General features: G+C 41.4%; 1 protein-coding gene across 2 annotated transcripts in view; it reads right to left on the bottom strand.

Annotated features, from left to right (window-relative positions):
• The window catches only part of LOC139467423 (uncharacterized), a 46,135-nt gene that overhangs the window by 16,887 nt on the left and 16,068 nt on the right, over nucleotides 1-13,180 (bottom strand). Inside the window, exons 1-2 of one of the 2 annotated variants that reach the window (XM_071248987.1) lie at nucleotides 5,504-5,811; nucleotides 3,179-3,288 (exon numbers count right to left, since the gene is read on the bottom strand). In XM_071248987.1, coding sequence (XP_071105088.1) covers nucleotides 3,179-3,276 — 98 coding nt within the window. In that variant the 5' untranslated portion in view covers nucleotides 3,277-3,288; nucleotides 5,504-5,811. Of the gene's footprint in view, nucleotides 1-3,178; nucleotides 3,289-5,503; nucleotides 5,812-13,180 lie in introns of those variants that run through there. The other variant, XM_071248986.1, reaches the window with a different exon arrangement.

Below are 13,180 nucleotides of genomic sequence, written 5' to 3'. Positions count from 1 at the left end.
GATGTACCCTTAAGCAGTTGACCCTGGGGCTTGAGGAATACCTTCAGATGTCCCCCTAAACAGCTGACCCTGGGGCTTGAGGAATACTTTCAGATGACCCCCTAAACAGTTGACTCTGTGGCTTTTGGAATATTTTCAGATGACTCCCTAAACAGTTGACCCTGGGACTTTTGGAATATTTTCAGATGATCCTACATAAGCAGACCCTGGGGCTTGAGGAATACTTTCAGATGTACCCTTAAACAGTTGACCCTGGGACTTGAGGAATACTTTCAGATGTCCCCCTAAACAGCAGACCCTGGGGCTTGAGGAATATTTTCAGATGACCCTACATAAGCAGACCCTGGGGCTTGTGGAATACCTTCAGATGTCCCCCTAAAACAGCAGACCCTGGGGCTTGAGGATACTTTCAGATGTCCCCTACACAGCTGACCCTGGGGCTTGTGGAATACCTTCAGATATCCCCCTAAACAGCAGACCCTGGGGCTTGAGGAATACTTTCAGATGTCCCCTACACAGCTGACCCTGGGACTTGAGGAATACTTTCAGATGTCCCACTAAACAGCAGACCCTGGGGCTTGTGGAATACCTTCAGATGTCCCCCTAAACAATTGACTATATGCTTGCTGAATAATTTTAGAAGTAAATATTTATATATTAACAAAATGCTTTAAAGTATATTGTTAATTCGAATTTGAAATATTTTATCAATGCACTAGTGTTGAACATTTGATGTGGTTTGACGAAATCATTGTAACTAAAACACCTATATATGGCTTCACTGAACATGTCGTTGGTGAGATGCGACAGCTTCAGATTAAATATGCACATATTATCAGGATAATATCAATACATGGTGAGGCTATAAGCCGTACAAGAAGTACATCTAATAGTATCATCCTCACAACTAATTATCCATGCTTAACGTATGACTACAGTAGGCTTACATTCCCACGGTTAATATGATTGACTTCATCTGCGCTAAAACTTCCCACGAAGGCTGACACACAGTCGATACAAAATCACGATGTAAGAAATGTAAGTCTAGAGTATATCAGTATACACAAGAAAGGATGTTATAACCTTAGCCAAAAACGGATGGCTTCAATCATATATTTAATCATATATTTAATACACATTTGCCTGCGTACACAAAGACGGCTGACATTTCTTCATCAACACTCCCATTCGTGTGTATGATATAGCCATTTATAGTTGTGACAGTTTATGGATTGATCTTTATGGCGTGACTGTGTTCGCTGCCATGGTGCATGCAGGTCGGGTGTGCTCATGTGGAACAATGCAAGTGCAACAGCAGCAGTCACCAGTCACGGTTCATCTACATTATCTGCATTATTGAACGTCGCTCTGAGTGTATATCTGAAGCTTATACCTGACCTACTCCTGCTCTTCCGAATATACCCATGCGAATTGTGGTTTATCTTGGATGATGGATCTTTTTCCCAAGCTTAAAGCATTGAGTGACATTATAAGGATTGTCTTTTAGTAGTACATTCACTGCGATGATTGTTTTATCCAATGCCCCGGAAACAAGGTTTCTAATTATACATATTTCACCAACTATATTTTACGCTTTATTTGACAATAATTGGTGGTATAGTTATAAATAATTGCAATCATATCGTGTTAATCATATTTAAATGTAACGTATTCGTTTGGGGTCGCTACGCCACATTTTGTAACAGGAAGCACCCTCAGAGGTAACAGATTGTTGGATCGATCATATTTCATCTTCAGACATAATTGCCACATTAAGAGTGACAAGTTATTGCCAGGTAATTGAGTCTTCATCCATCAACAATTTCTTGCTAGGAAATTTACCTTTTTAGCATTTAATGTATATTTCCTGATGAGGTAGAATAATTGCCTCTCTGCCCAAGATGACACGAACATAAACGTTACATTTCCTTCTTACTTGAACATTATCGACATTCTAATTATCTAGAATTCATGCGCATTCATATACAAGCACCAAAAGTATTAATTCCAAATATATGACACATTGCCTGTCTATTCATTTATCATTAAAGAATGCTTCAATGTTAATTTAGAAAATAAAATGAAAAAGTCAATGTCGAGTAACTTTTGATAATCAATACTACTGGGATGTCAATAAATGAAATGAAATGAACAAAACCTGTCTTAACAAGGAATTACTTCTTGAATGGCACGATAATTGGATATATAAAATAAGCTAGTATAAGTAACACTATTTTACACCATTCCAAGAATAAGATTCATAAGGTATAACAGCAACGACTCCTGTCTACCACCTTGGCACCAACCGCTATCAGAAGTGAGTTAGCAAATACCACAGAGACCATCTAAATGACAAGATACAAGATCGCAGAAACTCGGGCAACTAATAAGCTCTAGATAAGCCTGAGTATACATACTTATATCAACATATGGAACGCACTTCAAAAAGAATGTATTCCAACGAAGGAAGGGTTTGCTGTAGTAATGTCAACACTTTGGCTCTCAATCTCTCACCATACAGCCGACATGACATCGCAGGGTTGCTGGCTTGGCCACTTTCACTATTACGTGCTATATGTCCTGCTTTTCAACACGACTAAAACCTTTCTCAGTACAAACATCCACCCCTGTTAATTGTTTAGGTTGAACAGACAGGCATTCAACACTCCTACACTCAAACCTAAACGCCATGTTACGGCTGGGTAATACCGTTGACGTGTAAGCGTTATCTCTGAGTTGTTTTTGGTCAAGATCAATCACCAAAGGTTTCAGAGCCCGGGATGTATATGTATCTAGATATGTACAGCCACACTTAAAATATGTTTAGATATAAAAACTTTATGTGTTTTGTACACCAGCGTCATTACTTGCAAAATCGTTTATATGAGGTCAAACGTCTCTTTCTGGACTTGCTTTTTCAGAAAAAGACATGAGACCCCCGCTGAGACGTCTAATTTGTCACAGGACTTTAAATGAGGGCCATTAAAGCACACCATGATATATGATCCTGTCAAGTTTTTATTCGTGCATGTCAAAACTCCTTTATGCACACAAGATTCTTCGCTGTTCAACGCCTCTTCACATAAAAAATATAAAGGGGAAATATTTGATAGAAAAAATAACAATGCTATTGACTCATTTGTCTTAAAAACGTTTGTAATTATTTGAAGTAACTGACCCGCACGTGCAGCAGATGATGCAGGCTATGACGCTGATGATGAGAATCCCGCCCCCAACAGAGCCGCCGATGATGTAGCCGAGAGTAGCGTCATCCATGGTTCTTGTTACCTAGCAACAGACACAATGACATAACATCAATAAAGATATAAAAAAAATATTTCAAGAAATATTTTGAAAAAGGCAGGAAAGCAAGTATGATTATTCTGTAGTAAGATATCGGACGAAATACTTTAATGAGTCCACACTGTCACTGTGTTAATACCAGTTAATATTCGCTCGCTATTAAAGTACTTGATCACATATTGTATGATGTCATCCATCATCTGCGAATGAAAGCAGAGGGCACATTGATGCAACACAATTAAGTCTTGTCTCACGATAATAGAAATCAGTCATCTTCTCATTACACTGTCACTAAACTGTTAAGAAAAATATGTTGTTCTTTTAAAAAAAAAACAACATGTTACAAAACAAAGAGCTAACGTCGCACGAAAATGCACGTATGAGACACAATTTAACCATTATTATTTTATCAGAAAAGCTGGGAAATATTAAACTGTTTTATCATAAATCTATATAATAAAAAATGATCCACCCAGACTTTATAGTGATCTCTAAAACTAGAAACAAAATTCAAAAACAAAATGTCGATACCTAAAAAACTGCAGCGCTGTTTGATACATGTAACATCTATTACTTTCTAAACCTGCTTCATGCAAATTGAATTAATCCAATTATGATTGTGTCAGACCTCGATAGTTCAGTCATGTAATATGCCAGCCTATGTGCATGGGTACATGTACCAGAACGCTCACGGCCTAATTCACGGTCCGGCCCCACTGAAAAGAACCAGGTTAATCTATGCCTGGATGAACATATTGATTTGAAAAGCCTATAAACAAACGCCTTAAATAGATATGTCAAGGAGCTTGTCGACAACGATCTCTTTGTTCTCGATATTGCCCAATGAATATACACAAAGCTTTTTCATAAAATCAATTTCATGAGAATCATAAACAAATTTTGCCATTGTATAATATTGATAATAAATATACGTTGAACGAGTTTGCACTATCTAATTCCTTCTTTGAACGAAAACAATGGATAAACAATACAATATTGATATTATTATAGGTTCTCGAATGTACTGCTAGCAATTTTGCTGAAAGTGTAAAAAAATCATTTCATGCTTTTTACCAGGCAGTGACCCACATTAGTTCCAGAAAAAATGCGCTGTAAACGTTTTGATGTTTCTTTATTCAACATGAACACATTCACAAAAAAAACTCTTTCTTTTTTTAATAAACCCCGCGAGACTGGCCTTCATGGTCACATAATGTATCTGGACCTGACAAGTACATAAATTAATTTTTTTACTCGTATAAGTTCAACTCTTTTATATACTGCCTACTCCCCACCCCGAGAAAATCAAATGGTCGGTCCCAGCTGTGTACTTGATCAAATGTGAAACGTTAATAAATAGAGTCTGTCTTACCCTGCGCTTCATGCTCTTATATCATTCAATGTTAGCTTGAGTGCCTTTTTAACAATGCTGTACATAACATGGAGTAAATGAAACCTAATCACGTCTTCTATGCTTTGCACAATGCAATTTAATAACACAGATTTATAGTATTTCGCATATCCTTTAGAATTCTTCGATTGCTTTGAGAGACCAAACTCAAAGGTTGCATGACTTGAATCTGAATGGGCATTGACGAGACATTCCGAGTGCATTGCAGTTTGTGATACCGGTTGAGCGCGTGAGTAGAATTCCTGGATGGCCAAACTACCGTGTTTCAATTACCACAAGTGTTATTTCAATTACCACAAAGCGGGTTTTTCGTTTCACAGTTTCCATTCTTATCAAACATTGAATTATTTATTAGGAGGTAAGTTCAAGTGTGCATTGTACATGGGTGTGATGACAGAAAAAATATCAACCCTGAATTTGTACATATACGTGATATTCTTGTCACGTCTCGGTCCTGGGAGTGACTACATATTTGTACACAGAACAGCATCGAAGGGCGTGGATATTTGAGAAGAATAACTTACATTTTCCAAATCTTTCATAACAATTGTAAACGTAGGCAAAATAATCTAACATTACTTATAATATAATTATCATGAATTATTACAACGCTCAAATATAACCAGGTAAAGCAGTGCTCTTCCAACAACCCTTTCATCTTGAATATAATAATTAGTTGTTTTAGATGCCAGTTATCCAGAATAGGAAATTCCATTTGTGGCTAGAGATATATAGAGATACGAGGCGCCATGGTAAATGAGTGTAGATAAACGTTTATAGGCTACATACCTTAAAGGTGGCGGCGGTTACTTATCATCATAAAAGTATAAATTAATGTCACAGTAAATTCCTTTTTAGACAGTTCTTTGTCTCGTCTGCGTCAGACATGGTCCCAATGAAACGGCTTTGAGTTCCAGGATTGTATGCATTCGTGTCCCACTGTGTGGTAATTTTCGCCTGAACAAGACGTGTCGTCACACGGGATAATCAGCGAATAGCGACAATATTCCTCTAGGCCGCTTCTCACAGATCCACAGTACAAAGGACTTAGAATATCAACATTAGCTTTCCCTTTTTGGACTTGAGTATACTGTCGTAACCTTAGCATGAATTCCCATCAAGTCATGTGGTCAACTAGCTCTGTCATTGGTTCGTGATGTCGTCTGCTTGTCTCGTGCACACCTGTCGTCTGCTTTGGCAGCTAGCGCGGGATTTGCGGGGTTCGATTACATGTGTTCAGTCTGGCTATTGATTTGTTAAGGAAATCTTTGCACAGAACATTTTAACACTGTCAAGACAGGTAACTTTAGCCATGTGGGACATATCATTACTGGCCGCTGTTACCGGCTTATCACAGTATATCCCACACCTTTGTTATGTAGACTACTGGCTAATACCGCAGCTCTAACTCTTGGTTGTGTAATTGTGACTTTGCTGTAGATTAAGATACCAGAAAAATACTGCAATGGAACTTAGTGTAGCATAAAGAGTAGGATTACTGTATTAGGGAAAGTTACGTGAGATTAGTGATAGTCACCGACTAGGGGGTATATAATTTGTAAGCGAGTGTGAGTAAGTACAGGATGATAGTGTAGCGAATCTAAAAATATGTCTCACACTATGTTCACAATGGGAATCGAACCCGGTTCTGATGTATGGCGAAGAAAATCACAAACTAAATGACTGTCATTTTGAGGTTTCATTTTATAAGAGCATATTTAGAGTGTATATTAACAACATATATGAAATATTAAAAACAGAAACAAACAATCATCTCTGAACATAAAACCTAAATGACAGACAGTTTACGTACAAGATTTCACCTGTCTAGTGACTATGACGTCTAAACTGACTAAATGGTTGTCATGTCACACAATTTGAAAGAATTATTATGTTGAAAGCCCCAAACCGTGTTAATACGACTGCCTGGAAAGTAATACCCATACAATACCCATATAATACCCATATGTGCGAGCTGGCCCACTACCTCAGGTGAACGCCTCGACCGGGTTCTGACGTAAACGCCCCTGCCCCAATAGAATATGTTGAAAGTGTCTAACCTGTCCATTGAAACAGCGACACAGACTAGAGGCTTGTCTTTTTTGCACGGTGACTATTGATAATAGACATGGTGACTATTGATGATAGACATGTAAATATCGGTATGTGTTGTCTGGTATTATAACCCCATTCCTTTGGGTGTCACGTATTAACTTAAACTGTCACGTGATAACCACGAGCAATCGCATGTGACGAAATCGATCATCGATCTTCTGTCAGAATTAAGCTACGGAGAGTTACGATGTGATCCGACGCTTTGTCTCCTGGGTGCTGTCTGGTGCTTAGAGAATATACGACGTTTTTAGACATGGCAAAGAGTTACCCTCGAGGTTATATACGATCTTCCCATATACTTCTCTCTACTTATGTCCTCATTTACCTCACCGGGAGGTCCAGAAACGTAATCTGTTATTCACTTTTCACTCCACCTTCGACAGGGATATCCAGGCAATATATTCCAGCAACATTACGTTGCACGTTTGTCTCTGTTGGCAGTGTGGGGCGGTCGGGTAGCCTAGTGGTTAAAGCGTTCGTTCGTCACGCCGAAGACCCGGGTTTCGATTACCGACATGGGTACAATGTGTGAAGCCCCTTTGTGGTGTCCCCCGTCCTGATATTGCTGGAATATTGCTAAAAGCGGCGTAAAACCTCACTCACTCACTGTTGGCAGTGTACATGAGACGTGAACGTCAAACATATAAACTATCTATTCTGTATTGAAGTCGTGCATAACATTTCCCAAACATGCTGAACGGCACATATATTTTATTGCAGCAGTACCTGATGTTACGCGGGCTCTTCTATTTTGATAGAAATTAAATTTATTAATGGTTTGTCCCAGGTCATACTCATAAAATCAGATCATAGTTCTCGCTACATTTTAATGAGATTGGTTCTAGGTCTGCGAGTGAATGATATGTGGACTGCCATGCAGGTCACGCAAGACCTGTGCAACTGAATCTCCACAGAGGACCACTGTATTGACATGTGAAGCCATATGAACCTCCACAGAGGACCACTGGATAGACATGTGAAGCCAGATGAACCTCCACAGAGGACCACTGGATAGACATGTGAAGCCAGACGAACCTCCACAGAGGACCACTGGATAGACATGTGAAGCCATATGAACCTCCACAGAGGACCACTGGATAGACATGTGAAGCCAGACGAACCTCCACAGAGGACCACTGGATAGACATGTGAAGCCAGATGAACCTCACAGAGGACCACTGGATGGACATGTGAATCCAGATGAACCTCCACAGAGGACCACTGAATGGACATGTGAATCCAGATGAACCTCCACAGAGGACCACTGGATAGACATGTGAAGCCAGATGAACCTCCACAGAGGACCACTGGATAGACGTGTGAAGCCAGATGAACCTCACAGAGGACCACTGGATGGACATGTGAATCCAGATGAACCTCCACAGAGGACCACTGAATGGACATGTGAATCCAGATGAACCTCCACAGAGGACCACTGGATAGACATGTGAATCCAGATGAACCTCCACAGAGGACCACTGAATGGACATGTGAAGCCAGATGAACCTCACAGAGGACCACTGAATGGACATGTGAATCCAGATGAACCTCCACAGAGGACCACTGGATAGACATGTGAAGCCAGATGAACCTCCACAGAGGACCGGTGAATTCACATGTGAATCCAGATGAACCTCCACAGAGGACCACTGAATGGACATGTGAATCCAGATGAACCCCCACAGAGGACCACTGGATGGACATGTGAATCCAGATGAACCTCCACAGAGGACCACTGAATGGACATGTGAAGCCAGATGAACCTCACAGAGGACCACTGAATGGACATGTGAAGCCAGATGAATCTCACAGAGGACCGATGTATTGACATGTGAAGCCAGATGAACCTCCACAGAGGACCGGTGAATGGGCATGTGAAGCCAGATGAACCTCACAGAGGACCGATGTATTGACATGTGAAGTCAGATGAACCTCCACAGAGGACCGCTGTATGGGCAGCTGTAGGGTGACTAGGAACATTCATAAGACACGCGTACAGCAGCATCATTGGCCATCGTATACCATCAAAACCTATCAAAACAGTTATTACGCCAACACAAGGACATGAGTCTGTCTGCTGCACGTCTATCAAAGGGTGGAGGTTCCACCTGGTGTGTTTGACACCCAAACATCCATTTTCATAGCTTGCTATGATATAATCCCTTTTATTTGTTTTTCTTGAAATCTGAAATGTTCCTACCCGTACACATGCAGTTTCTGATGCAGTTAGCATGAGACATAAATTGCCAAAAGCTTAACATGTGATTCCGGAACCTTATGGTGCAGACAAATATTTGACCGTGAGTCCCAAGAAAAAGACACGCGCAGGCCCAGAAACAGAGAAGCGTCGTTGACATGCCCCTGTATCACGTCCGCAGTAAGCCGGGCAAAATACAAAACCAACCTAGTTTTATAACAAGGATTAAACGACAGTATGGAAATCAAATGAAAAAACTATGATACGTTATTTCTTGTTCTCAGAAAGTGTTTATTTAGTGAATAGAGGTAACATGCAAGATACATAGAGATCAGGCGCAGTGCATTACCTTATAAACACGAGGAGCTTCGTCTCGGTTGAGGTAAAGGATAGACGGAGATCGTTTTGCCTCAAGTCGTGAGACAGAGGGCTTGTGAATGTTCGTTTCAGGATGCCGGGCTGAAGGGGTGAGATGCTCACATAGGGGCTGTTGTGAACATCTGCCAGGCCGGCAGAACAACGCGGTGTTATCCTGAGGAATTTCTCATTATGCGACGTATTGCTAACATACTGGTGTATTCAAGGGGTTTAAAAACTATTTCTAATAGTTCTGTATACGTTTTTTAACATACTATCCTGGTTCGTTCATGTAAACTATGTGGGGTGTCGTGTCAGGGTCGGAATAGCCATTAGATGTTCTTGTGTAAGTATTATTGAGTGAATATTGATTAACGCCGCATCAGCAATTTTGCAGCTATTCTTGTCCCTGTCACTGCAAACCTACTATCGCCGTTTCTACCTGTCAACACCACCCTGTTGTTTATTTTTGTTAATTAACGCCGTATTCAGCAATTTTTCAGCAATATGACGGCGGTCTGTAAATAATCGTGTCTTGACCAAACAATCCAGTGATTGTTATCATGAGCATCAATCTACGCAATTGCGATACGATGACATGCATCAACAACGTTAGCGAGCCTGACCACCCGATCAGCAGACTAGGGCAACAGTAATTTATAAAAGGTTTCACTGTAATGATCAATTTGCTTCGATGAAGCCGGAATCGTTCAATGAATGGGTTCTTCTTTTAGCAGGAACTTCTTATGATTATGGAAAAGATATTGTCGCTTTTATTATTACAGTTATCAGAAATAGTAATACCTTTTCCATAGAAGACTATATTTCTCGCCCTTTGAAGAAAGTATTAAACCATAGATCTGCGAATCATCACACACGCACCTGTTGACATGGACACACCAAAGTCATATCTCCACACGTAATGGCGTTGACCAACTCACACCCAGGACGATAGCCAACGCTTCAAAGGGTTCAGTCGTGTAAGCCACAATATCAATGGTCCTTGGAACCCCTCAAGGATATTATCCCCGTTGACCATAAATTCACCCGGGCCGTCCATTCTATCAGCCAGGTCAGGGACAACAGGGTTGGTGTTGACACTCAACCCACACACTCAGCTTCCCAATACAATATAGGGCTGAGTAAATCAGCGTTGACCACTTGGTGGCTGGATAAGGTCAAGACATGTGCCCTCTATAGACCCCCTCCCCATCATGACCTTTCCCTCCCTATTGTACCCCACCCTCTAATGTTCTACCCCCACATAGAATGCCCCTTCTATCCCTGTCTCTGCAAACCTTCTATCACTGTCTCCACCTGTCAATAACACCCGGTTGTTGTATTTTGTTGTTTAACGCCGGATTCAGCAATATTTCAGCTATATGATGGCGGTTTGTAAATATTCGATTCTGGAACAGGCAATCCAGTGACTGACATCCCGAGCATCGATCTACGCAACTGGGATATGATTGCATGCATCAACCAAGTTAGCGAGCCTGACCAGTCGATCCGGTTAGTCGCCTCTTACAACAAGCATGGTTTGCTGAGGACAAATTCTGACACGGATCTTTACAGGTCCAATAACCACCTGGAACCATATCTACCCCCCCCCCCCCCCCCCCCCCATCTCTACCTTTGACCTGCTATCATTTACCTCCCTAATCCTGTCACCCTTTATATGTTCTTTCGTCCTTCTCCTTGACTTATCTTGTCTTCAATCATGGCTTACAATTGATGTCACTGGATTCAGCACTCTTGACGTGTTGGGCACACCATGTAGAATAAATAAGTTTAAACAATCTTAGTTACAATACGTCTACACTGTGCACGACTAAAGTGTTTGTCAAATCATGTCCCGCCAACTGTTCATGTATTGGTCACCTAACTATCGTGTCCCCCTTCAATGGATGCAGCTTTGTCACGCCACAGGCACTATCAACGCCATGTGTTTACTGTGGGATCACGCCCTTTCAGTGATTTAGTGATTGCACCAACATGAACAGGGATGAGTAAAATGGGGCCATTCCTGGCCATTTCGACTCTGGAACATGCTGAGATACACAATGTGTCTTTTTTTATAACTGTATTATTGTTGGTCATGCTGGGAAACAAACTTATTCACTCATAGGAACATGTGTGCACAACCATCAAAACTTAGTAATGCAGCTGCATAAAAAACCCTAAGTCAAGAGTGACTGATGTTCACGCCGCACGTAGCAATGTTCCAGTTATATCACAGTGGGCAATAAGTGATCGAGTCTGGACGAGGCAAGCCAGGAATTGAAGACAAGAGCAACGGTCGACGTTTTTTGTTGTTGTTTTTTTCTTGTTGTTTAACGCAGCACTCAGCAATATTCCAGCTTTATGACGCCGGGGTGTAAATAATCGAGTCTGGACCACACAATCCAGTGATTGACATCATGAGCATCGATCCACTCAATTGGGATACGATGACATGCATCAACCAAATCAGTGAGCCTGACCGCCCAATCCTGTTAGTCGCCTCTTACGACAAGCATAGACACCTTTTACGGCTAGCATGGGTTGCTGAAGACCTATTATACTATTATATTATCTTCACGGGTACAACGCTCGGCGTCAGGTAGTCGACTCCTTCGACACATATGGAGAATTGGGAAAAGTAATGTTAGCCAGCTGGTAACACAAGTTTGAGTGAGTAAGTATTGCTTCACGTCGCATCAGCAATCTAAAGAAAAGATGTAACAGCAGAAATTCTGCAACATCTTGTTGCCTTGTTGACTGTTCACGAATATGCTAATTTCATATAAAACAGGTATGTCCAAACAAACATTACATTAACATTCCAGGATTTATAACTCGCGCTTCCCAGAGACAGTGACAACGATGGCTTTGTGCAGCATAATGTCACCTGCATAATGTCCTCTATACTGTGGAGGCCTCGGAGACAGGTATACCTCCATTGTGTACGGCATCCATTGGTGTAGACACAATGGCAGGTAGAAAACAAACACGACCCAATAGACCTAGACGAGGTGTTCCTCGAGAATTTTCTCCAACATCCCAATGAAGAAGAGTGTCTACCTTGTCACCTAAAGAATTATCTTTAAAATTCTGTTCCGGTTACGTATAGCTCTTTGAAGGGAAAACTTTGTCCAGAAGGCTTTATTCGCCTGAAGCAAATAACTTTTGCCGACTCCTCCCTAGCATCCCCAAAACCCACCCCAGCCACACGCACGCACGCACGACCACACCCTGTATTGCATCTCAGTGTGTGGCGAGAAGATCTGTGTTCGATCCCCTGGTCGCGTCATACCAAGATATGTTTAAAATGGTACTTGTTGGCCTGCATGGCGTTTGGCATTAAGTGGATAAAACAAGAACTGGTCGGCTCGGAATACACTGTCTGAGTGGGGAATTCATATTAAACTGCAGCAAGGTATCTAAGTGAGCTACCACTATAAAACCGGCATACGCCCGGACTAGTACAAGAAACCACACACACACGCGCGGGCGCATGCACGTCGTTATATAAGTGTAATAATCTACTACGCCACCTTAAATCCCACATCACGTCACTTCACCTCAACTTCAGGAACTGGTGCAACAACAAAGTTATTCACACCAAAACTTCCGACATTCCCAAGCGTCGCCCAAACATCACCGCCTGCTGTGGGTGTCGGTGCTTGTCACGCCCAGTCAGAACAATGCCCCTTCATGATGGCGCTGTCACCGGGGGCGTGAGATGTTAGAAAACGGTTTAATATCCACCATGAACATTACGTTCCGCAGGCGGTAATAAACACGCATGTGTTGTA

Source organism: Haliotis cracherodii, unplaced genomic scaffold (assembly GCF_022045235.1).
Source record: "Haliotis cracherodii isolate W230 unplaced genomic scaffold, xgHalCrac1.p SCAF_2, whole genome shotgun sequence".
Classification (NCBI taxonomy): Eukaryota; Metazoa; Mollusca; class Gastropoda; order Lepetellida; family Haliotidae; genus Haliotis; species Haliotis cracherodii.
Note: the sequence above shows the minus strand (reverse complement) of the source record. Positions and strands in the feature narration are given on the sequence as shown.